The following is a 21,374-nucleotide window of genomic DNA, read 5'->3' as shown; positions in this document are numbered from 1 at the left end:
TGCGTTTTCTGGTAAAGTCTTATCTGTCCTTCCTGCTCTCGAGTGTAAACAGTGGTTTGGAGCTTAATGTAAATCCTCTGTTTACACACATGAAAGTGCTTCTTGATTGTAGACCTTGAAAATTATACAACTAACCCCAACCCTGACAGTGGTCTCGACTTCATCGATAAAGCACCTTTCTACTCTACTTGTTTACCCAAAGCACTTTATACAGCACGTGTCATTCACAGGCTCTGTGACTGGAGCAGCCAGAGATTGAACCACCAACCTTCCTATTTAAAATCAAAAACTCAAGACCACTGAAATATATATAGTTTATTTACAAGAAGACATAGGTTTATATTTTATACAATATACTTTTTTCAGGAAGGCACTTAATCAAACAGTCGATGCAATTGCCAACAGGGGTAAGGAAGTTTCAGCTGGGTAAAAGGCACAATTTAAAACGTGAGGCAAAGACACACGAAGGACAAACACACCAACAAGACACGTCGAGGCTTTGAACGACAGACAGAAATGACTTTTTTTCCCCCTCACATACGATTAAAAAAAAATAATGAGAGGGTAGGAAAGTTAATGTAAAACTAATTATAAATGATCAATAAAACTTCAACAGGTGTACTAAAAGAAGAATCAGAAAGATGAGAGTAGCTATAAGCCGAAAAACAACACATATTTTTGTAAACAGCTAAACAAAACAGGGACATACCAACTATTTTCTCAAATGTCCACCAAAAAACAAAAAACCTTTAGCTGAACGGTGCTGGTGAAATCAGACCATTAAAGGACAGCGCAAGAGCACATAGGCACAATCAAATCTACTCATAATTATAGACAGATTGAAGATGAAAACATGAGAACATCTGATTTAAAGCTATAGAGAAACAGCTGATCAAGTTAGTGTGAAGAGACGACCTTTTCGGACACTTCATTTACACTTCAGTGGTTAACCGACTATTTAAAATGATCGATCCTACTGCATAGCAGAGTGTGGGGAAACAGGAGATTGTAAAAATATACACATTTTAAAGTTTGTTCTTCCAGAGTGTGCTGGTCAGAGGGAGTGAGAGTAAGTGCAGCAAATGAGTCTCCTAACAGTTCCCCTCTTACTTTCTTTTTTGAAAAATTATAAATCTTTCGCCACAATCGTCCTGTCCGTGGAATGTTTGGAACCTGAGTGTCTGCACGTTTTCTTACAGCTCAACTAAACTGCACCCATCCTGACTTGACAGCATCTGTACTGGAGCTGTGGATGAGAGGGGTGGGGTAAAGGATGGGAGATTGATGAACACACACACAGAAATAAAATAAAGAAAATCAAACAAAGATGGATGGATGTAACGCTGAGGCACACAGAGGTGTAGGTGACGTCTTACTTGGAACCCGCGGATGTGAAATCTCCCCACACGTCGGAGCTGGGCTGGGGTGCAGGAACGGGCGAGCCGAAGTCTAGAAGAGGAGCTGGATTTGGAGACAAAAAGAAATCCGTGTCAGTGCACGCATCGTTTCGGTTAGCACGCATTTGTGTAAAAAGCTGCTGCGGTTGAGAAGCATCGTGATCACCGGTGTTCGCCTGTGCAAGTGGGACTGTTTGTGCTCCTCCCGGAGGTGGCAGGATACCTCCAGCCTTTGCTCCAGGTGGAGGAGGGAGCAGGCCACCAGCCATGGGTCGTTGTTTGGCACCACCTGCGTCCTTCTTCTTGATGTTCTGTAACAGAGTCATGTTTTTAAGTATTTGACATCTTAGGCACTCAGTTGTGCAAGGTTCAAACTTTGATTAACCAAAGTAGTAAAACCGTTTTATCTGTTTGGTAACACAGGAGTCTGTGAGGTGCAACAAGTACTATTTTTCTTAAAAAACACAGAGTTAAATAATCAAGTTTATGATTGATTAATTGAGCAGCTTTGATTCCTAAAGACTGGAAATAATCTAGAAACTAATCTGAAATCTGACATTCGCTGAATGTGTGAGACAAAAATGTGACAGTGCAGAATAGCCAGCTTTCTCAAGAACCGCTCATGCAAACATGACTTACTGATAAAAGAGAAAAACCTAAAAAGTAGTGTGCACTTGTCCTGCTACCTTAATCTGGGCTGACAATCAGAGTGGTGACTTTTTCCCCTACAGTGCTTTAAAAGCCTGTTTGAATGCTGAGGTTTGGTTTTATAATTAGCTGAGGTTTGATACTCATTTATGTTAATGAATTTAACTTTTTAAAATCCCCGGGAAACCTGTCGTGTCATCATCCAATCTGTAATGTTCCGCTGTGTGCTCACCCCGATGCTGATTTTGATGGTCTGTCCCTCTTTGAAGCTCAGGTCCAGTTTAGGTGCTGCGCTCTGAGAAGCTTCCAGTTTTGCGAGCTCACCTTCTTGTTTCACCCATCTTTAAAAATCGAAAGCAGAATAATTATTATTGCTAAATCAATCTGGTTATTGATACACATAAACAAAAATTAGACTAGAAGTTAAGATGCTTCTAGTTACATTTGAACCCGTTCATTGAAAAAGGGTTAAAATGTCAGACATGTCAGAAAGCCTCTTCCCTTTAAAAAGAACTTAGTAACACAGCTTGGGTTTGTAAAGTTGCATCTAAACAAACCCCAAGACCTCTGGAACAATGTCTGCTGGAGCTGTGTGGCAAAACCCCCAAAAACAACAGATCAAACACCTCAGTTGAACTGTGAAGCACGGCAGTAGAGGGGTGATGATGTGGGAACTCCTCTGAATACCAAAACTTTCTAGACTCAAACCTAAAGCTTGGCCCAAACTGGATAATAAAATTAAAATAAAAAGCTAACATAATAGACGGCGACTTACTTAAAATGGTCTTGTAAAGCGACATTAAAGTCAAATGAGTCTCCACGATCAGCAAAACCCAGACCAATAAAAGCATGACGTCCTTTAGGGGTGGGGGGGGGAAAAGATATTTATACAGTTAGTTCACACGGGTTCAACCTTACATCTATAAATCACAACACACATACAACAGGGCACACAGTTTACAGGAAACTGGGACTATGAGATTACAAAAGTTAAGTTGTACAAAACAAATACTGAGATTAAGTCAAGCTCAACAAAATGTGGAGCATGCCCTTAATGAAACAAAAGAAGCCGTTCCAAATACTTTGTCTTACCGTTGCCATCCTCTATCCGGATCACAAAATACCTGCTGGAGTCTGTTACTGCTTCCACGACACAACCTGGATACTGTTCGACTGGAGCTTGTGCAAACAGCTCTCCTGCAAAGAGCAAATTTACACCAAACAAAGCCCCAGGGTTTTTTTCTGTTACCAACAAGGTGTCAAGTTGAGATGACTGAATAAGACAAAAGAAGACAGCAAGGTTTCTGAAAAGGAGCTTTGATAACCCTGTAACAATATGTCATGCTGTAATGTAAAAGGTTGACCTGGTAACAATCACTGAAACTGCAAAATGTTTTAATGTATTCCAAAAAACCCTTTAAACTATTTTTTCTGTTAATGTAAGTAAAATAGTTCAAAGACACAAGCTAGTTCTGAATAACAGGACCTACTTCTTTGCATTTTTGACACTCATTGGCTACAGGTCGCAAAGCAACCGTGATAGTCAGTAACATCTGTTCACACAGCTATGGTCAGAAGGTTGCACACACATTCATTGTGGCCATGAACGTCACAGTAATTATGGCTTTTAATGGTTTATTTGACTTGTTCCATTTCCAGGGGGTAATGATTGTACAACATAGACCTTTATAGACTCATTGTATTGACCAATACTCAGAATAATGGGAAAGTCCAAAGAACTCAGCAAAGATGTGAGGATTCTAAATTTACACACATTAGGAAGGTCTCTACTAAACAAGTGCAATTGAATAATTTTTTTGGATGTGTCACCACTTCTTTTTCCAAGGACTGAAAGAAGAACGAACCTTTCACCCTCAGATGAGAGGAAATTGGTGAGGATGTTCAGGAAAAACCCAGAAAGCCCCAATATTCAAGCGTGCCATGAATTGACATCTGCTGGAACACCAGCATCGCTGTCCATAGTGAAACCACTTTTACATCACCACGGAGAGGGCGCCGACCAAGAAAGAAGCACCTGCTCCAAAATCAGCACTTTCAAACTTGACTGAAATTTGCAATTCCTCACATGGACAAGTAAAATACCTTCTGGAGAAAAGTTTTGGGGTCAGATGAGATAAAGACTGAGCTGTTTGGTCACAATGACAAGAGTTTAGAGGAGTAAAGCTGAGACTTTTAAACTGAGAACATTATACCAGCTGTCAAACACTGTGGTTGTAGCATCATCTTCGGGAGCTGTTCTTCTGCCAGTGATACCAGTACATTGCACAAAGTGGATGGAATAATGAAGACAGAGGACTACCTCCAAATGCTTCAACTTCATCTCGGATCACTTCAGATCAGATCAAGTTTCCACCCTTCTTTCCGGAGGGTCGAAACTTGAACATAGTTGGGTGTTCCAACAGGACAATGTTCCCAAACACACATCAAAACTGGTTTTGGAATTGGTAAAGCAGGCTAACATTAAGCTTCTGGAATGATTTTCCCAAAGCCCCAAGGCCAAGCCTATTGAAATGTTGTGGACTAGACTTAAATGAACTCCACCAATTCTGCCAAGTAAGTGTTCAACCAGAATTATACCAGGAGCTTGTTGATGACTACCAAAAGCATCTGGTCGAGGTGCAACTTGCTAAGAGACATTTAACCAAATATTAGTAGGGGTGCATGTACATATTTAAAAGAATTCTAATTATATTCAAGCTTGCGCATCCAAATGTTGTTTTTTAAAGTAATTAAGGATGTATACTGTGTGACCATTCCACCCTGGAACAAGAACAGTTCAAAGAAATCATTAAATGTCCCAGATTATCATGACATTAACACTCATGATGTACGTGAACTTGTGACCACAAGTGTATATCGTCAAATGCAGTTGGCTAAATCCACTAAGAGCAGAAGACGTCAGAGCCAAAGCAGGACAGGTCAGCTAATCACAGCCTGTTCGCAATGAAAACAACCTACAGGACCTCAGCATAGAAAACTATAGTGACTATGTGACTCCTTTCTAAGTGAATCATGCTGTTACACTTTACCAGATCCTCTTTGCCAAATCCCACTTTAAATACTGGTTTTGAACCACATATTTAAACCGTCAACGGATTGTAAGACACAACTACGAAGACACAAACCTAACTGTTAACTAGTTACTACAATCTAGTTTTGGGTTTACTACCATTTTTGTTTCTTCTTCTTAGTCTTCTTTGTAACTTCACTAATTAAAGCAGTGCTTTTTCTGCCCACCTGTATTTTTATCCTCCAACTTAATGTAGGCCATCTTTCCTTTGGCAGTTATTTTCATCCTTCCACTCCACGCAGGTTCATCCAGCTTCCAGTCTGCAGCACTATAAAAAACAGGAAACACATATCTACTTGTGAAAGTGGTGTAATCCTCTATGAAAACAGCTGACCCAGTCACTGCCAGCTGCTACTTTTGATGGAGGAGGAAGGGAAATGAAAGCTTCGACTCAGACTAAAATGAGACATGACGAGCTCTATCTATTCTTAAAGATGTTAAAGCCATTAAAATGTAGTTGTTAACTGTTATGTCTACAGCATTTAAACTGTAAGAAGATGTTTTCAACAAATTGTTTAGGAGCAAAGACGTGACTCCACTAAAACAAACGACACATTTCAAACTATCTATTATTGGACAGATACTTAAAATCAATACTTTGGCCGGCCAATCAGACTTAAGCTACAGCGTTTCATCTGCGTGTCAGCGACGTGTGAAGTAAGCTTTTAAATGCCAACAGGTGCAAGTCACAGGTAAGACGACAGGATGTTGATGTCCCATTTCCGTGAGCTGATACAGCTGCGAAGTGCTGTTTCGAAATAGCTCAGTTCACCAGTTTACTTGCCGACACTCATTTGTCTCGGAAATGTCCATCTAATTATCAAAATATTGGCCACAATGACATTTATTTAAAAAAAATATTGGCTACCCGTAAAACCAGTAATCGAATGACAAAAAACCTAACAAACTATCCTGAAAAACTTGCTGTCCGATAATTGGCGCATCTCTGCAAAATTAGCCCGCTATCAAACGTCTGGCTGCTCTCGTCAGCTAAAAACATTAGCACCTACCGATATCCGCGGTTAGAGGCCCGCGGCGGGATCCGGTAAACATGGACCTCTGGCTTTACACAGAGCATTGACTCGTAGCTGTTGTCTTCTGCCATCTTGTCAAGTTTCACTAACCCAAAAACCAACTTCCGACTTTCAATGGACCCTTCGCCTGTTCGGCTCTGTCCTGCTGAACCAGGCTGACCGGACCCTAACAGCGCCACCTCTGGCCAGGATGTATAAGCGCCTAAAGAGTACGTCACAGTCTGTCAATGAGAACTTACAATAGCCTACAGTATAATGTATATAAATAGAGAAAGAACAGGAAGTTTTCCATAAGAACACTGAAATTATTCTCTTCTTATAAAAAAATGATACAAATCGTATTTCTGTCCTTTCTAGAAGCCAGTGAATTCATGTATTTCCTTCCTGATACATTACTACACAGTACTAAATAACACAAAATATGCATTATGTGAGGTTTGTCCTAAAAATCACTTTCATCTCTTCATGCCCAGTACAAATGGGAAATATTACAGCAAACTAAACTTTTTTCAGTGATTGTTTGAAGACAAACTGGTGACCCAATCTTTGAAGTGTTAAGCAAAGTTTCCTACATTCCCTCTAATATTAGATTAGATTCATTTGTCACCATGGGGACAGTCATAGTAGCAAATTATTTTCATGTGGGTTGTTTTTCCATTGAGGGTGAAAGGCTAGAGCAGAAAAAGTCACATGTTTGTTGCCTAAAGCTCACAGGATGCAGTGGATAGTTATAAACAGATCATGGATCTGATCATGGATTGTTGATGCCTCCTCACACGCAGACTGATGTCCCTGAAGTCCATCTTAGACTGTGCTGATCCAGTGCCCCCTTAATTATTCTGAGCAGCATATGCAAGACTACTGCGTAATCTAAAATAACAACACATGAAGCAAGTTGTACCGCTGAGTGTGTTTATTAAAGGGTATTCAAATTTAATGAGCTTTTTTTCCCCCTAAAGCTTCAAAACAATGATGACATAAAATGAGCTTCACACTAGACAGGTGGCTATGAATGACTTCAGCAAAGCATCATGGGTAGGTCACACAGGTACAGGATGACTATTTCTCCTTTTCAATTTAAACTGATTAGAAACACATCTTGTTACAATAATTGAATAGGATCCCTGGGAACGCTGTATTAGTAGCACGTCATCTAGATGTTGTAGGTCCAAACGTCCTCCTTTTCATTGTAGATAATCTCCTAAAACAAAAACTTCTACTTTTTGAAGCAGGAATAAGTGGCACAAATGCAACACTTCCAGCCAAGTTGATAAATGTGCTCCTGTGCTGTGCTACAGTTTACTTGTGACATAAATAACCTTTCACAGAAAGCTCCAAATATGTATGAGCACTACCCGCTGGAGAGCGTGTGATGGAGACCAAGGATTGTTTATCTTTTAAGGCATAACAGCGTGGAAAGGTTGAAAACCTGCCGCAGGCTCATGTACTGTTTACTACAAGTGTCAGCACTGGTTATTCATCAGGATTTGCCTATACTATCATGTTATTGCAGGCAAACTCTTATTTTAAATTGGTCCCAAACAAGCAGACCACATTGTAAGATGATATTGGGTAAAGAACACCATTTTCTTTCAGGTTTCCTGGCCCTGCAACAATATTTGCCAACACAAAGCTTTAGATGATATCCCAATCTAGGCTGGGCTTGAAATAATTATTTCAGAATAATTAACACAACTCTTAACCGTAGGTAATAAATCAGCAAACTGCAGCTGGTATGAAAACCCACCAAAATCATCATCCATCATCAACTCCAGAGCTGAGCTGCTCTGAAACAGCAAAGGAACTTTTTTTTTTCTCTACACACTTTAAACTTTCAGTTCATGACTTCTGCCAATTAGATACAACTGAATATGACACGACTATGCAGACTACATCTTCTAGGCTCTTACACACTACAGATCACCTGACTTAAACGTACTATGTGTCAGAAATGAAACACATGAACAATATGAACTGTTTAAAACCAAATGTGAACAAAAAGAAACAGCACAGAAAATGGGCAACATTTTAAAAGAGAAAGAAAAAAAAAGGGAGTAATTTCATCATTATTGCTTAGATAAGCTTAGATTTAGTGATACTGTCCTTCAGCTCTATTCTTTTTGGCCACAGGCTGTGTGCCCACCGGGCATTTCTTTAAGGGCCACTCGTGCCTTACAGAGGATTGTGGACACTTGTGGCCTGAGCCACTGCCATCGACTACAGTATTAAAAGCACACTGCTAGGCACCAAAAGGCTCCATCAGTACAATTTTTTATCGCTGCTCACTCAAGCTGCTGAACACGCAATAGATTTATGGCACCATCAAGCATTTCATTCCAACTGAACCCGACAAATTAAGGCCAGTACCCCGGTGGATACCCAGCCATGACCCACGCTTCATCAGTGGAAAGGCCACCTCGTGTGCTTGCCTTTTCTGGGGAGGTCCCACAAATCTGCAAGCTCTCCGTATTCTCCCTGAAGAGACAGACACCTGATGTCCTGGCACTCGGCCGGCCAATCAGACCTAAAATCATAGGGCACCTCATGGTAGGTCAAAGTAACACAGTGTGTAGGAATGTGAGGCGAAAGCCTGCTCACAGTGTGGAACACAAAGGATTTCGGATCTTTGGCTGATCTCTGCCAGCCCCTTGTAAGCTTCCACAGAGGGAAAAGACAAGGCAAAAGGCAAAGACCACACCAGTAAGCAGAGAAGAGAGAGGGTGGAGAAGTTCATCTAAATCCATGCTACATCTTCAAATGTCTAACGTCTGTCAAATTTTATTTCGTCCCACCGCTCTGCTCTTCATACCACACACAACACTCCTCACTGCCACCCTCTGTGCCCTCTTGGGAAGACAGCCGTGTCTTGAATCAGGCAGCTCCTGCCTATCTGCACAGTCGGAAGCCTGAGGTGCCATCCGGGCCGTTGGGTTGACGGATCACATGGTTGTTTGAACGAACTGGTTCCAGTGGTTGCTGCGCACTCATACAAGCTGGCCTAATAATAGTACGAGAAAAATTAGAATACATTACAAAACATTTTGTCGTCACAGTTGATTTTGCAGACATTACAACTCACCTGTCCTGGCACTGATTGTCCTGAGGCGTCTCTTCTGAAGAAGCACTACCCAAAATCCTCCTTCGGGCTTCTGCATACTCTGCCTCTCTCTGGGCCAGAGACTTCATCTGCTGAGCGGGACGCGACGAGGCAGCGGGGTTTCCTGTGTTGCCGTTATTTGTAGGGCGCTTTAAAATTCGGATTTGAGGTGGTGGTGCTGCTGGGAGAGAGTCATCTTGGACTACGACAGCAGTTCGTACAGGTGAACTGGCTGATTTCAAATTGGACTTCCTGCAAAGATGAGAAAACCATTAGTGTTTGAAGAGGTCTGGGCATCTTTTAAGTTAATTTCATTTCCTTAGTTTTAATCTTGCTATTAAAGTTTTAAAAAAAATATTCACAAAGATATTGTTGGGAAAAAAAGAAGCAGAAAGTAGTAGCTTTGTCTTCTGGTTACTTACTTTGCTTCCTGATTTATTTTCAGCTTTGCCTCAAGTCTTCTCTCAATTTCCTGAAGGAGGAAATATAATACATATATACAATAATTAACTCGATTTCTACTTTTGTCCTCACATCATCCTGTAAACCAAACATGTTCTCATTGTAGAGATACACCTATCAGGTATTTGGACCGGATATCATTCCAATCCTGGCTCAATTACCCTACTACAATCACTCTTAAGTGACAACCAAACGCAGCAGCACAGCAGGTAAAACTTTTCTGTGCATTTCAGACTTTATTAAACCTTCATTACCAAAGACAGCCTCACATGCCATTGATCAAATAACTTATGCTGGGAAAGTCTTTGTTGCTATAGTAAATGTGCACTGTGTTCTAGCTTTTTGTTGGCAGTATGATAATTATTATAAATTATCTAAATACATACATAACCAGATGATATAGTACAGAAATGTGAAAATATCCAAAACATGTTGGTGCACAGGAGATAACTGAAATTTGGATGTGTATTTAACAGTACAGGAGAACCTAAAGATATTCTTAATATATGCATATATATGTTGTCTTGCAGTTTCGATTGTGACCTAATTGCCCCAAAAATGACTGCTGACCAAAAAGAATGCAAAGAGGGTCATCTCACATTTGCCTAAAAATATCTTGACGATCCCCAAGACTTTTGGGAAAATATTCTGTGGACTGTAGAGACCAAAGTTCAGTTTTTGGAAGGTTTGAGTCCTGTTACATCTGCCATAAAACTAACAGCGTTTCCTAAAATGAACATAACACCAACAGTCAAACATGGAAGACTGAAGGAGAATGTCCCGCCATCAGTTCATGCCCTGAAGCTCAAACTCACTTCGATTATGCAGCAAGACAATGATCCAAAATACACAAGCAACTCCAGCTCTGAATATGTCTAATATTAAAAATTAATTTGATCTCAATTACACTCTACGTGAGTGTAACAAATATGCAAAAGGGGACAGATAACTCTTCTCAGCGAGACAAGAAAATGCTTACCAATAAAGCTGAGATCCATATGTAGTGTTTAGCTGATAAAAACAAAAACTTAAAAAAAAAAAAAAAAAGCCACTAAACTAATTTAACACCCCTACAGTCACAAACTCAGTGTTTCGAGGACACTTAGTCAGGTGCTATTGCAGAGAACCTCAAATTAGATCACAAGTGACACATTACACTTTAGCACAATCAAATCTAGCAGTTTTCATTTTTTTGGAAACACAAAGAAAAATGTGTATGTGTACAAACCAGCGGCTGTTTATAAAGGACTGTTTTCTACAATCAGTGGCACACACTAGACTGCGAGGGTGCTGTCACGGTTCATTTCAGCGCACAGTGGGGGGGCTGCAGGGAAAAGCTGAACATGTTACGATATTGTTTCTACAAGGACGTTACTCAGATTTTCCCACAGTTGGATAAATTAAATGATGTGAAGTTGGGCTCAGTCCTGTGTCAGCACGGCCTGCAAGACTCAACCAGGAAGTTCGGCTGAAAATAAAAAACCGCTCATGTTTTTGGGCACAGGAAGCCTCTGCTCTATCGACAGCTCTTGCACTGTGCCTGGATGGCTGTCAGACTAACGCCGGGGTGCAGTTACATCCCTGTTTAGCACAGTATGTGTGCAATGTTAGCGTCTCTCACCCCACTGTCCGCCGCCTCTTCCCAGCTTTCTGCAACCTCTTCATCCTCCATGTTTAAACGGGACTGCTGGGTGGCTGGTTGGCTCTCTTCGCTTCACCGACTAAATGTACCCCACAGTGGGCATGAGACGACGGCAAGCGCTCAAGTACAAACCACAGGGAGCTCCGCCACTGGGTCCCTTTTTATGATCAGATAACAGCTGGATAAACAAATTCCCAAACCTTTACCCCGGCCTCGTGTTAGCCTGCTAGCTTAAAGCTCCACTCGGAGTAAACCCCACCAGCTGTCTGCTGTTTTAAATCCTCAGTAAATGGACCCAGGCCACCGCTGCTGCTCACACGGAAAACAAACACCCTTGGACGTTATATTTTTATAAACAGCTGTCCCTGCAATGCTTTAATACTTAGCTTCACTACACCTCTCAAGTTTAACCGTCAAATCGAAGAAGGGAAATGACGTCATAACGTCAGTTACAGGTAACGTCAACCACAGGCTGCCTCCAAATGGAGTGGTTGTTTAACAAATGAAGGCGTCTGTACCACTGTTATTATAATTTTGTAATTCATAATTACTTTTATTTTTATATCTTTTGGACTTTTTTGCTTTTAATTCTGTTTCATTTCAGTTAGTTTCCAGGGTGAGTTTGCTTGTTTTAGTTTTTATCTTTTTTAAAGTGTTTAGTTTTAGTTCAGCTTCTTTTAGTTATAGTCTTAGTTTCAGTCTTTATTAATTAATATTGTATTTTGGGAAGTTTTGGGAAGAAAAGTACATACTTAACAATAAAAAGAACTTTATGATAACAGTGGCTCACAACCTTATAGACATCCAAAGTCTCAATAAATACATCAATCAAAGCCTCATCAGCCAAGAGCAGACTGCTTTTGGTAAAGTTTTGTTTGCTTCTTTGTTTTAACATAGGAACTATTTTCTCTTTTATTAAACTACACCCATCTCCTGTTTCATTCTTTTGAAGAAAACAGGACATGATAAAACATTTATTTCCATTACATTCAAGAAAAGGCAGACATTTCCACACCTAATATCTTTAAAATATGCCCCAAATCACCTTGAGACAAGAACAGGCCAATTTCTTTATTCATTGGATGATTCAGCACTTTGCCTTGACAGCAGTACTAATGCTGACCCAAGACAGCATAAGTACTGCTGCATAGTTATGCCCTTACCTTCTACTGACAGAGAATGGTATCAACTGTTTTCTATGACAGATCTTTAGCTTCCTATGACAGATTTTTTAATGTAATTCAGTGACTGTAATTGTACCTTAGATGCAAAAGGTTTAATTGTGAATTGTGAAGGATAAAAGAATTCAGGTTACATGTGTTTATCACTAATACAGAAATGTTAGTATTTTGGTGATATAAATGTATTTTTCTACTCACAACAACAGGACACATGTTATCCTTTCACTGTTTTAAATAAATACAAGATACAATATGTGGTGGAAAACACTAAGCTTCCCAGATTGCAAAGACTGCCAAACTCTTGCATTGGAGTGAACAGTATAAACCCTGGGGGAGAGGATTCTTTTTTACAGATGCGTGGGACGAGTTGTTCTTTCCCGAGCCCACAGAAAAATTTCATCCTGTGTAAAGATGCACAGGGGAAAGCTAGACTGAAAAATGGGTCTGTTGAACCTTCAGACCAGCCAGTACCAGCAGGAAAAAAACAAAACAAATAAATAAAATTAAAGCTCAAGTTCAGGAAAACATGGTTTCCATTCTAACTGCAACATTTCATAAATGTAAATTCAGCAAAAAGAAACTTTTATTTAATTTTTTTTACAGCAGAATTCAAATCTTAACTCAACACTATTACAGCCTCTAGCAACTGGAAAGCTGTGAAAACAACTAAAATTTGGCAATAAACTGCCCTTTTCATCTCCATTTTCTTACTTAATTACTCGAAATTTCAACTTAGCTTTTAATTTAAAAAAAAAGAAAATAATAATTGAATGGCTGAAAAAGGCTTCCATACAGCGGTCACACACAGCGCGTTGCCCAGGGCGGCTGTTTGAGGCTGAGCTGAGGACCCACCCTGGTACCACAGACGGTTAGCGGCTACCGGAGCGTCGCTGAGCTGCGGAGGAGGTCGCTGTTCACAGCGGAAGATGGCGACTGTTTGGAGGCTGCAGAGGAATCTTTGGAGCTGATAACGGGGAGGAGGAGGAGAAGAAACCTTCACACTCAGAGCCCTGAAAAGAATACGTCTTAAACAACGGTACCAGACAAATCTGCCGTAGTCACCGCGTGAAGCTGACAGCGTATAATAAAGAGGGAAACTGACATTACACATAGCCTGTGGTTGAGCTAGCGTTAGCAAAGATTATTAGCAGAAGACTGAAGGTTTCGACTAGCTCGTCAGTTAGGAGGGTGGTAACACTAGATAAGGCTGCTGACCTGAGAGGATGTCGTGTCGACAAGACAGCTAAGAAGTGAGCGATTTTATACTCTGTAAAGCAGAGGTGTTGTCGAGAAAATGCACCTTTTCTTTGACACCGCTAGCCAAAATGTTCTTTTTCTGTTAGCTAACGTTAGCGTGGATGCTCATGACAAGTTGACTAGCGTTAGCCAAAGCTAGCACAAAATATTTTTTCTTGGTCACAATACGGTACCATTAGCCGGTTGGTAAGTTGGATAAATTGCAGTTTGTAGCAAAAATCAAAGCTAATTTAGCCTTATGAAATATGGCGTTACTTCCCCTAATAGCGTGAGTTAGCTTTAGGCGATACTTAGCATTAGCTACCCAGTATTGCATTATAATGTGATGGCTAACGGCAGCTAATTAGGTGTAGCTATAGATATAACTGAAACGTCCTGTGTGGACAGACCAGATACTCAAAGAAAGGACTCCACCTGTTCTAAACAGTGGATATCACACTTAAGGTCGTCGAGCGCTAATTTTATGCTGATTGCAGCTTTGCAGTGTCATTGGGTTTCTTGGGTAGGAGCAGATCTCTTCCAATTTAAAGCCTCGCTGTGTTTAGGCTGAGTGAATCAATCATACAGGCATGTGTAAAATGGGGATTCCAGTAAGAATGTATAGAGCACAGTTAAATCTAGTTCATTCAAAACAGTCTCCTTAGCATCAATAGCATGTCTCCCAATGTCTCAACAGACAATAATGTCCCGTTCCCCTGACAATGAAGATGGAGGAGGACATGTTGCCATGGATACAGAGGATGAAGGTTCAGAGCCTGCTGGGATAACGGAGGAAGTGGAAGCAAAGATGGGGTCCTCCTGTCAAGAAGGGAACATGGACAGTGGTGCCAAAGGAGAAGGGAGGACAATGGTGGAGCTGCCGGAGGAAGTTCTAGAGTATATTCTGTCCTTCCTCTCTCCTTACCAGGAGCACAAGACCGCTGCACTCGTTTGTAAGCAGTGGTACCGTCTCATTAAAGGTACGCCGCTCATGTTTGCATAATATTTAATCATAAGGTGGATGCTTGTTTATCTTTGCTTAGAATCTGCTTTCTCTGCTTTTTCTGCCTTCTGTTTCTTAAACACTCTCTCTGCTAACTAGGTGTTGCCTATCAGTGTTACCATGGATTTTTGAGAGCTGTCCAGGAGGGTAATATCCAGTGGGAAAGTCGCACATACCCATATCCGGGAACTCCCATCACTCAGCGCTTTTCACACAGTTAGTATATGACCCTTTTACCATGCTTCATGTCAAAAGCATTTTGTCCCACTTATAGGTTGGTGTGTCTATTTCCTACAAGTCAAAATAAAAGGCCACTTCATTTTTATGGATCTGAAGCCTCTAAATGTTTGGATGTAATTTAAGGTATGGATCAGATTATAAGTTTAATGTACAGCAATTAAAAAGGGCTTTTAGTCTCTGGTAGATTAGTGACTCATGAAAAGAGCAGTATCAGACATTTAATCCATGTATGGACTACTGCTGGTCTTAAAATAGACTATTAGCAACTTCATTTTTTTCATTTTCTTTCTTCACCAGCTGCATTTGAAGTGAAATGTTCTTTCATCTTTTTTGTTTGAAATCTTAAAATGCTGATTTGTGCTATGTCACTGTCATAATAGGCCACTTGGAGTAATACAAATATAAACCCTTTTAATACTGATTACAGTGGTTTAAATGTAGTGTCAGACAAGCTGTTTGTGCCATCTCATAAAGAACAAGATGATCCTTAACGCATTGTGTGCAGAGACTTCAATTATACACACTGGGTATTTATTCTCTCTTCTTGCGGGTTGCAGGTGCATGTTATTATGACTCAAATCAGTCCATGTATGTGTTTGGGGGTTGCACTCAGAGTAGCTGCAATGCTGCCTTCAATGACCTATGGAGACTTGACCTCAACAGCAAGGAGTGGATCCGCCCTTTGGCCTCAGGTAACAATTTCACAGGCTGGTAAGAACAACACAAATCAGAGGTTGTACCCCCGTTTACAACTGTTCTGGAAACAAGTAGCTTCTTATGTAAGGGGAGCTGTGTGGGGACAGTTTCCTTGAAAGGTTGAGTTGGCTCTCTGAGAAAAGGCTTGTAGGAAGTGGAGTGAGATAGAAAAGAGAAAAAGCCAGCAACATCTGGGTGAAAATGTGACTGGGTCAGACTTTCAATCTGGGGAACTGGGCTCAAGACAAGCTATGATTTTTAGATACATTTGGGTAGTTAGTTATAGTTTGGTTTAACTAGATATCCAACATAGTTGTCTGGTTACAGTTGATTTGGGTGGGTGGGGGAGGGGGATAATTCTCAAACCAGTCTCTAAAGTGCAACCTACCTATTTGATGTATTGCTATGGCAACATAATGGTTCTGCCTTGGTTTATAGAGTGTAGTAAACAGTTCAACATGTTTTTAATGGCCATTTAAAGTGTCCCCGCCACAGCACAAAGTTTAACAAGACTGTTAATCCCATCCATGGTGCCAATTTTTTTCATAATTACTACTGCCATAATTCTCATTACCTTAACATGTTTTTAATCTTAAAACTGATTTTTCATGTTGAAACACCAGGTAAATTGTTTGGTGGACCACACAGAGGTTTGGATGAGTTTAGGTTACAGATCTGCCGGTTTATATTTATATTTATGTTTTATGTTCCTAAATGTAATTATTGTATAATTAATGCTACATCCTTGAGGTATAACATCTCATTTTTGAGGATCACAGTTTGGGTCACACTCCACTCTTTCACTGTCAAACATCTTTGAAGAACAGTCACCCATATTCAGCAGGACATGCTAGAGAGAACAATAGTCACATGCTTAATAGCAGAGCTAATTATACAATGTATGAGTTAAAACAAAGAGGAAACAGTTTCTAATATGTATGTGTAATTGATGACTTATTTAAAATCTGGCATACTTATTTTCCAATAATTATTGTATTTATTTCCTTTAAACAGGCTCTTATCCATCTCCTAAAGCTGGAGCGACTCTAGTTATGCACAAAGATCTGTTAGTGCTGTTTGGGGGATGGACTCGCCCCAGCCCTTATCCACTACACCAACCAGAACGTTTTTTTGATGAAATCCACACCTACTCTCCTTCAAAGAACTGGTGAGAAGGAGGGACTGACACATGGTGGCCAAATTTGAACTAGTTTAAACATTTCATTATTATTGTCTTCTTTTTCAATATGCTTTCCTCTGATGTCTCAGGTGGAACTGTATAGTAACGACACATGGACCTCCACCTATGGCAGGCCATTCTTCATCTGTAATAGGAAACAACATGATAGTGTTCGGGGGATCTTTAGGAGCACGTCAGATGTAAGAAGGTTTTATTTCTAATGAAATTACATCTGAAACAATGTGTTGCACAGATTGTGTTGAAATGCTCTTAGACGGCAGCAATCACTGTTCCCAAGTACAGTAAATCTTCCCACACTCGACTCTCAGGAATTATATTTCAGTGTAGGTTACTAATCCTTTTAGATTTAGATGTTATGAACAGGGATGTATTACTGAATGAAAATTTCCACTGGTCCTCTTTTGGTTATGACAGGAGTAATGAAGTGTGGGTTCTCGACCTGGAGCAGTGGTCCTGGTCCAAACCGCCCATATCTGGACCATCACCACACCCACGAGGAGGCCAGTCACAAGTAAGGCTTCAGTATTTAAACAGGGATGCTTAATCATTTTAACAGTCCTGTGGAAGTTTTGACTTTGACTTGTCTCTTTGTGCATTTACTAAAGGTGCCAGAAAAGTCCATCTATGTTTTATATGTGAAATAAATGATGCTCTTCAAATGTTTACTCATTAGATTGTGATTGACGATCAGACGCTGCTCATCTTGGGAGGCTGTGGTGGTCCGAATGCAGTAAGTTTTTATTCGTTCTTTCCAGTATCAAAACAGATCCTTGAAACATGAGAACTGATCTTTTTTGCCCTAATCATAGCTTCTTAAAGATGCCTGGCTTCTCCACATGGATGCACTACCATGGAGGTGGCAGCAGCTGCAGGTGGAAAACGAGGACCATGGAGCCCCAGAGCTGTGGTGTCACCCAGCATGTAGGGTGAGTGTGTGTGACTTAGCCATCAATTAAAGGTGTGTGTTACAAAGCACGTTCGCCATAGCTAGGTTTCTTCCTTGGCTAGGCAGGCAGGCATATATATAACCCTCCATGGAATTGTTCCTGCTCCTGATTTTTCTAAATCCCCAACTGAATGAATTCAGTGTTTCGGTCTGTAGGTTGCATATATAACATACACTGATCGTGCATAACATTATGGTCACTGATGCAGGTTCTGACAAAGTTGTCAGGATACACAGAGCATCACAACTTGTGTGTATGGGGCTATATAGCTGCAGACCAGTCAGTGTGTTCATGCTGACCCCCATCCACCCCTGCCACAAAGGAAGAATGGGTCAGGAATGGTTTGTGGAGCTAAAAGGCGAGTTTGAGGTTTTAACTTGCTCCCCAAATTCCCCAGATCTCAATCCAATCGAGCATCTGTGTGATGTGTTGGACAAACACGTCCAACCCATGGAGACCCTCCTTACAGCTTACAAGACTTAAAGGATAGGTGTAGTGGAGTCCATGCCTGTGGGTGGGTCAGGGCAAATGTGGGACCAACACAGTATTAGGCAGGTGGTCATATTGTTATGCCTGATCGGTGTACGTTTAAGATAATCTATATGACACTTGGAACATGTTACATTGAAAGTAATTGGTTAAAGTTGTGTCATTTTAATTAATTAAAAACTCTAAAACAAACCTTCCCTGGTCAGTTCTGCCTTCATCTTAAGGTACTGTTGTGACCAGGTAACATTTGAGACCAGGTTTAAAAAAAACAAAAAAAACAAAGTCAATCTTTGACTTTACCTTCAAAATACCTCCCTAACCCAGTATGTCTCTTTATAGTACACTCCTGAGTTTTGTGAATATTTGTAAACCGTGTTCACTAATGCTTCTTCTTCCCAACTTGTTTTTTTACACACAAGGTGGGCCAGTGTGTGGTGGTCTTCTCACAGGCTCCGTCTGGGCGGGCACCGCTAAGCCCAAGTCTTAACTCTCGGCCCTCCCCCATAAGTGCCACGCCTGCCCCTCTGGGCCCTGAACCTCCTTCCCTGCGCTCTCAGTCTCCCGTTCGGAGCGGTGCTGCCGGTGTTGTTCTGGGAGCTGTTGAAGAGGCTCCGTGTGTAAATGGCCGATGGGGCACTCTGAGACCTCGGCCTTCAGCAAGAGGTGGTGCCAGAGACGGGAGCCCGTCCTCCTCTCAGCAGCCGTCTCCTTCACAAGGCCCAGAAAGCCCTCCTCTTCCTCCCTTATTAAATGGATCCTCCCCTTCCCCCCGGACCAGCCCAGCCCAGGCTGCATCTCCTCCCTCTCGTCCTCACCTGCCTTCCTCCACTGACTATGGATGGGAGTCTCCCCCCTCTGCTGCTCACCATCCTGAGGTCCCCAGCACCAACGGCCTGCATACGCCTCCCTCAGGCTCCCCATGCACCCCACCAGGTGCAGTGTCCCCTGCTGCCTTACGACGAGGGCTGGAGGCAGTGAAAAACAAATCTTCCTCATCTTTACCTTCTTCATCATCATCGTCTTCCCTTCAGACACAGGGGCCTTCTCCTGGAGGTGGAGCAGGTCCTCCAGGAACCCCTCCATCATCATCCTCCAGTCCTCCTCAGGCGGCTGGAGCCGATGGACATGCTATCCCGCCTATTGCGAGGCGTCTCGGTCATCATCCGCCGCAGAGCCTGAACGTAGGCAAACCTCTGTACCAGTCTCTCAACTGCAAGCCCATGCAGATGTACGTGCTGGATGTGTCCCGAGCCAAGTCTGCCGGGGTAGTGTCTTGGAGAGTTTATGGGAACGGGACTCCACCTGCAGTCACAGGACCACCGGAGACCAGCCTTCACACTGTGGTACAGGGCAGGGGAGAGCTCATCATCTTTGGGGGCCTCATGGACAAAAAACAGAATGTGAAATACTACCCTAAAACCAACGCCTTGTACTTTGTACGCGCTAAAAGGTAATGCAGCTCCAGACGGGATTGAGAAGATGTTCATCCTGTGACCACACAAGGGAACTGACACACAAGGCCTTTTTCCTGTAGGAAGGATTATGAATAAAGAACATAATCATTGCTAGATGTTTCACTTCAGAAATTCACTATTCCCCCTTCTGCCTACTGCAAGCATTCAAAAGAAAACACTTTAAGTACACTTTGATAAAACCATTTGCTTGAATGAGAATCCTGTGAGTGTGTGAGTTTGAGACCACAGTGATGCGAGAAAATTTGACTTTTTTGTTGTTGTTGTTGTTCCCTAGAAGAACAACCAGAAAATTTTTATTTTTTGTGTCATCATCCTCTGAACTCTTAGAGTACGTCTGGAAGAGCGGACGCTGTTGACAGAAACCGTCTGACTACCTGCTTTTTGTATCACTCTTTAAGCCTGCAATGTTTACATTGAAAACAGTGTGAGTGTGTGTGTGTGTGTATGTGTGTATGTGTGTGCACGATGGTGGTTAAAAGTTGTTGACTAATGTGTGTGACGGGGGCTACAGTGGATGAGAGATGTGGCACTGTGTACTATGAATATAGTTAAACAATAAAGGCCTCCATGTCTGCTCAGTGACAGTCTCAAAATTCTTGTTTGTCTTTAAACATTGCTGCTGTTGTAGCTTAAACAAGCTCAGCTTGCAGTTATAGTTGTGTTGAAGCTTTAGATCATTTCAGCAGTTGTCATCAAACTTTGAAGTTACACAAACCTAAGGAAACAGCTGAAACCAATAATATGAAGTTTAATTTTTTTTTCTAATAGTTAAATACCTCTTCACTTTAAATAGAAGTCAAGTCAAAATTAGAATCTTTAACTTTTATTTCCTCTATTGATAGGCAGGCAACAGTAATTCAAATAGCCACTGATTACACATGATGAATGCATAAGAGCATCTCTGAATGCACAAATCTTAAAGCAGATGGGCTACAGCACCATATGACCACACTGAGCATCACTCCTGTCAGCCAAGAAGAGGCACAAGTTTGCATGGATTTGGAAAAATGGACAATACAAAATTGGAAAAAAACACTACCTGACCCTCTTGCCTGTGGCTTACACTGGGACATTAAGATTAGTAGGGCTTTAATTTGGTGCAAACAACATGAAAGGATGGATCCATCCTGCCTGATATCAAAGGTGATAAAGGCAAAAGAGGGAAAAAGGGGTCTAGCCCAGTACAAGCAAGGTGTACTTAATAAAGTGTCTGTTGGGTGCACAAAAAAAACATAGTGATATATATTTCAACATTAATTCAGTAGTGGTTTCAGATCTAAATAAGGTGGGTTTTATATCACAACCTCTAAATTATGGCCCTTCTTAGCCTTTATAATAAGAAGGCTGCAGCTCTCTGACAGCTGCATAAACTAATGTAAACAAAAGGTCCAAAAATTACTAAAGGTGGCAGGTGGTTCATTAAGATGGACAGGGAACTTGGATCCACCTCAGGTGTTGTTGCTTCTGATCTGAACTTTACAAAAAGGCGACCTCTAGTGGCTGATTTTTTGTCATACAGCACAAAAAAAGTCGGC

At 41.3% G+C, this 21,374-nt stretch overlaps 3 protein-coding genes across 4 annotated transcripts; 1 reads left to right on the top strand and 2 right to left on the bottom strand.

Annotated features, from left to right (window-relative positions):
• Positions 1 to 300: 300 nt before the first annotated feature.
• Positions 301 to 6,322, bottom strand: necap2 (NECAP endocytosis associated 2). The gene is made up of 8 exons (XM_003441258.5): positions 6,147 to 6,322; positions 5,304 to 5,404; positions 3,138 to 3,242; positions 2,821 to 2,902; positions 2,278 to 2,386; positions 1,564 to 1,708; positions 1,377 to 1,461; positions 301 to 1,246 (listed from the first exon to the last, which is right to left on the bottom strand). The coding sequence occupies exons 1-8, from the start codon at positions 6,239 to 6,241 to the stop codon at positions 1,201 to 1,203; spliced, it is 768 nt and encodes a 255-aa protein (XP_003441306.2). The 5' UTR covers positions 6,242 to 6,322; the 3' UTR covers positions 301 to 1,200.
• A 746-nt stretch (positions 6,323 to 7,068) lies between these two features.
• Positions 7,069 to 11,825, bottom strand: LOC100710744 (SUZ domain-containing protein 1). Its single transcript, XM_003441257.5, has 4 exons — positions 11,351 to 11,825; positions 9,690 to 9,739; positions 9,250 to 9,519; positions 7,069 to 9,168 (listed from the first exon to the last, which is right to left on the bottom strand). The coding sequence occupies exons 1-4, from the start codon at positions 11,399 to 11,401 to the stop codon at positions 9,057 to 9,059; spliced, it is 483 nt and encodes a 160-aa protein (XP_003441305.1). The 5' UTR covers positions 11,402 to 11,825; the 3' UTR covers positions 7,069 to 9,056.
• A 1,026-nt stretch (positions 11,826 to 12,851) lies between these two features.
• fbxo42 (F-box protein 42) lies at positions 12,852 to 20,419 on the top strand. Of its 2 annotated transcripts, none has more exons than XM_003441426.4 (10): positions 12,852 to 13,588; positions 14,486 to 14,768; positions 14,891 to 15,007; positions 15,589 to 15,723; positions 16,742 to 16,895; positions 16,997 to 17,107; positions 17,343 to 17,439; positions 17,602 to 17,658; positions 17,738 to 17,854; positions 18,784 to 20,419. In XM_003441426.4, the coding sequence occupies exons 2-10, from the start codon at positions 14,492 to 14,494 to the stop codon at positions 19,816 to 19,818; spliced, it is 2,100 nt and encodes a 699-aa protein (XP_003441474.1). In that variant the 5' UTR covers positions 12,852 to 13,588; positions 14,486 to 14,491; the 3' UTR covers positions 19,819 to 20,419. The 2 variants fall into 2 exon arrangements, with proteins under 2 accessions (XP_003441474.1, XP_005469651.1); XM_005469594.4 differs by lacking the exon at positions 12,852 to 13,588 and adding an exon at positions 13,628 to 13,802.
• Positions 20,420 to 21,374: the final 955 nt, after the last annotated feature.

This window comes from Oreochromis niloticus, linkage group LG5 (genome assembly GCF_001858045.2).
Source record: "Oreochromis niloticus isolate F11D_XX linkage group LG5, O_niloticus_UMD_NMBU, whole genome shotgun sequence".
NCBI lineage: Eukaryota > Metazoa > Chordata > Actinopteri > Cichliformes > Cichlidae > Oreochromis > Oreochromis niloticus.
Note: the sequence above shows the minus strand (reverse complement) of the source record. Positions and strands in the feature narration are given on the sequence as shown.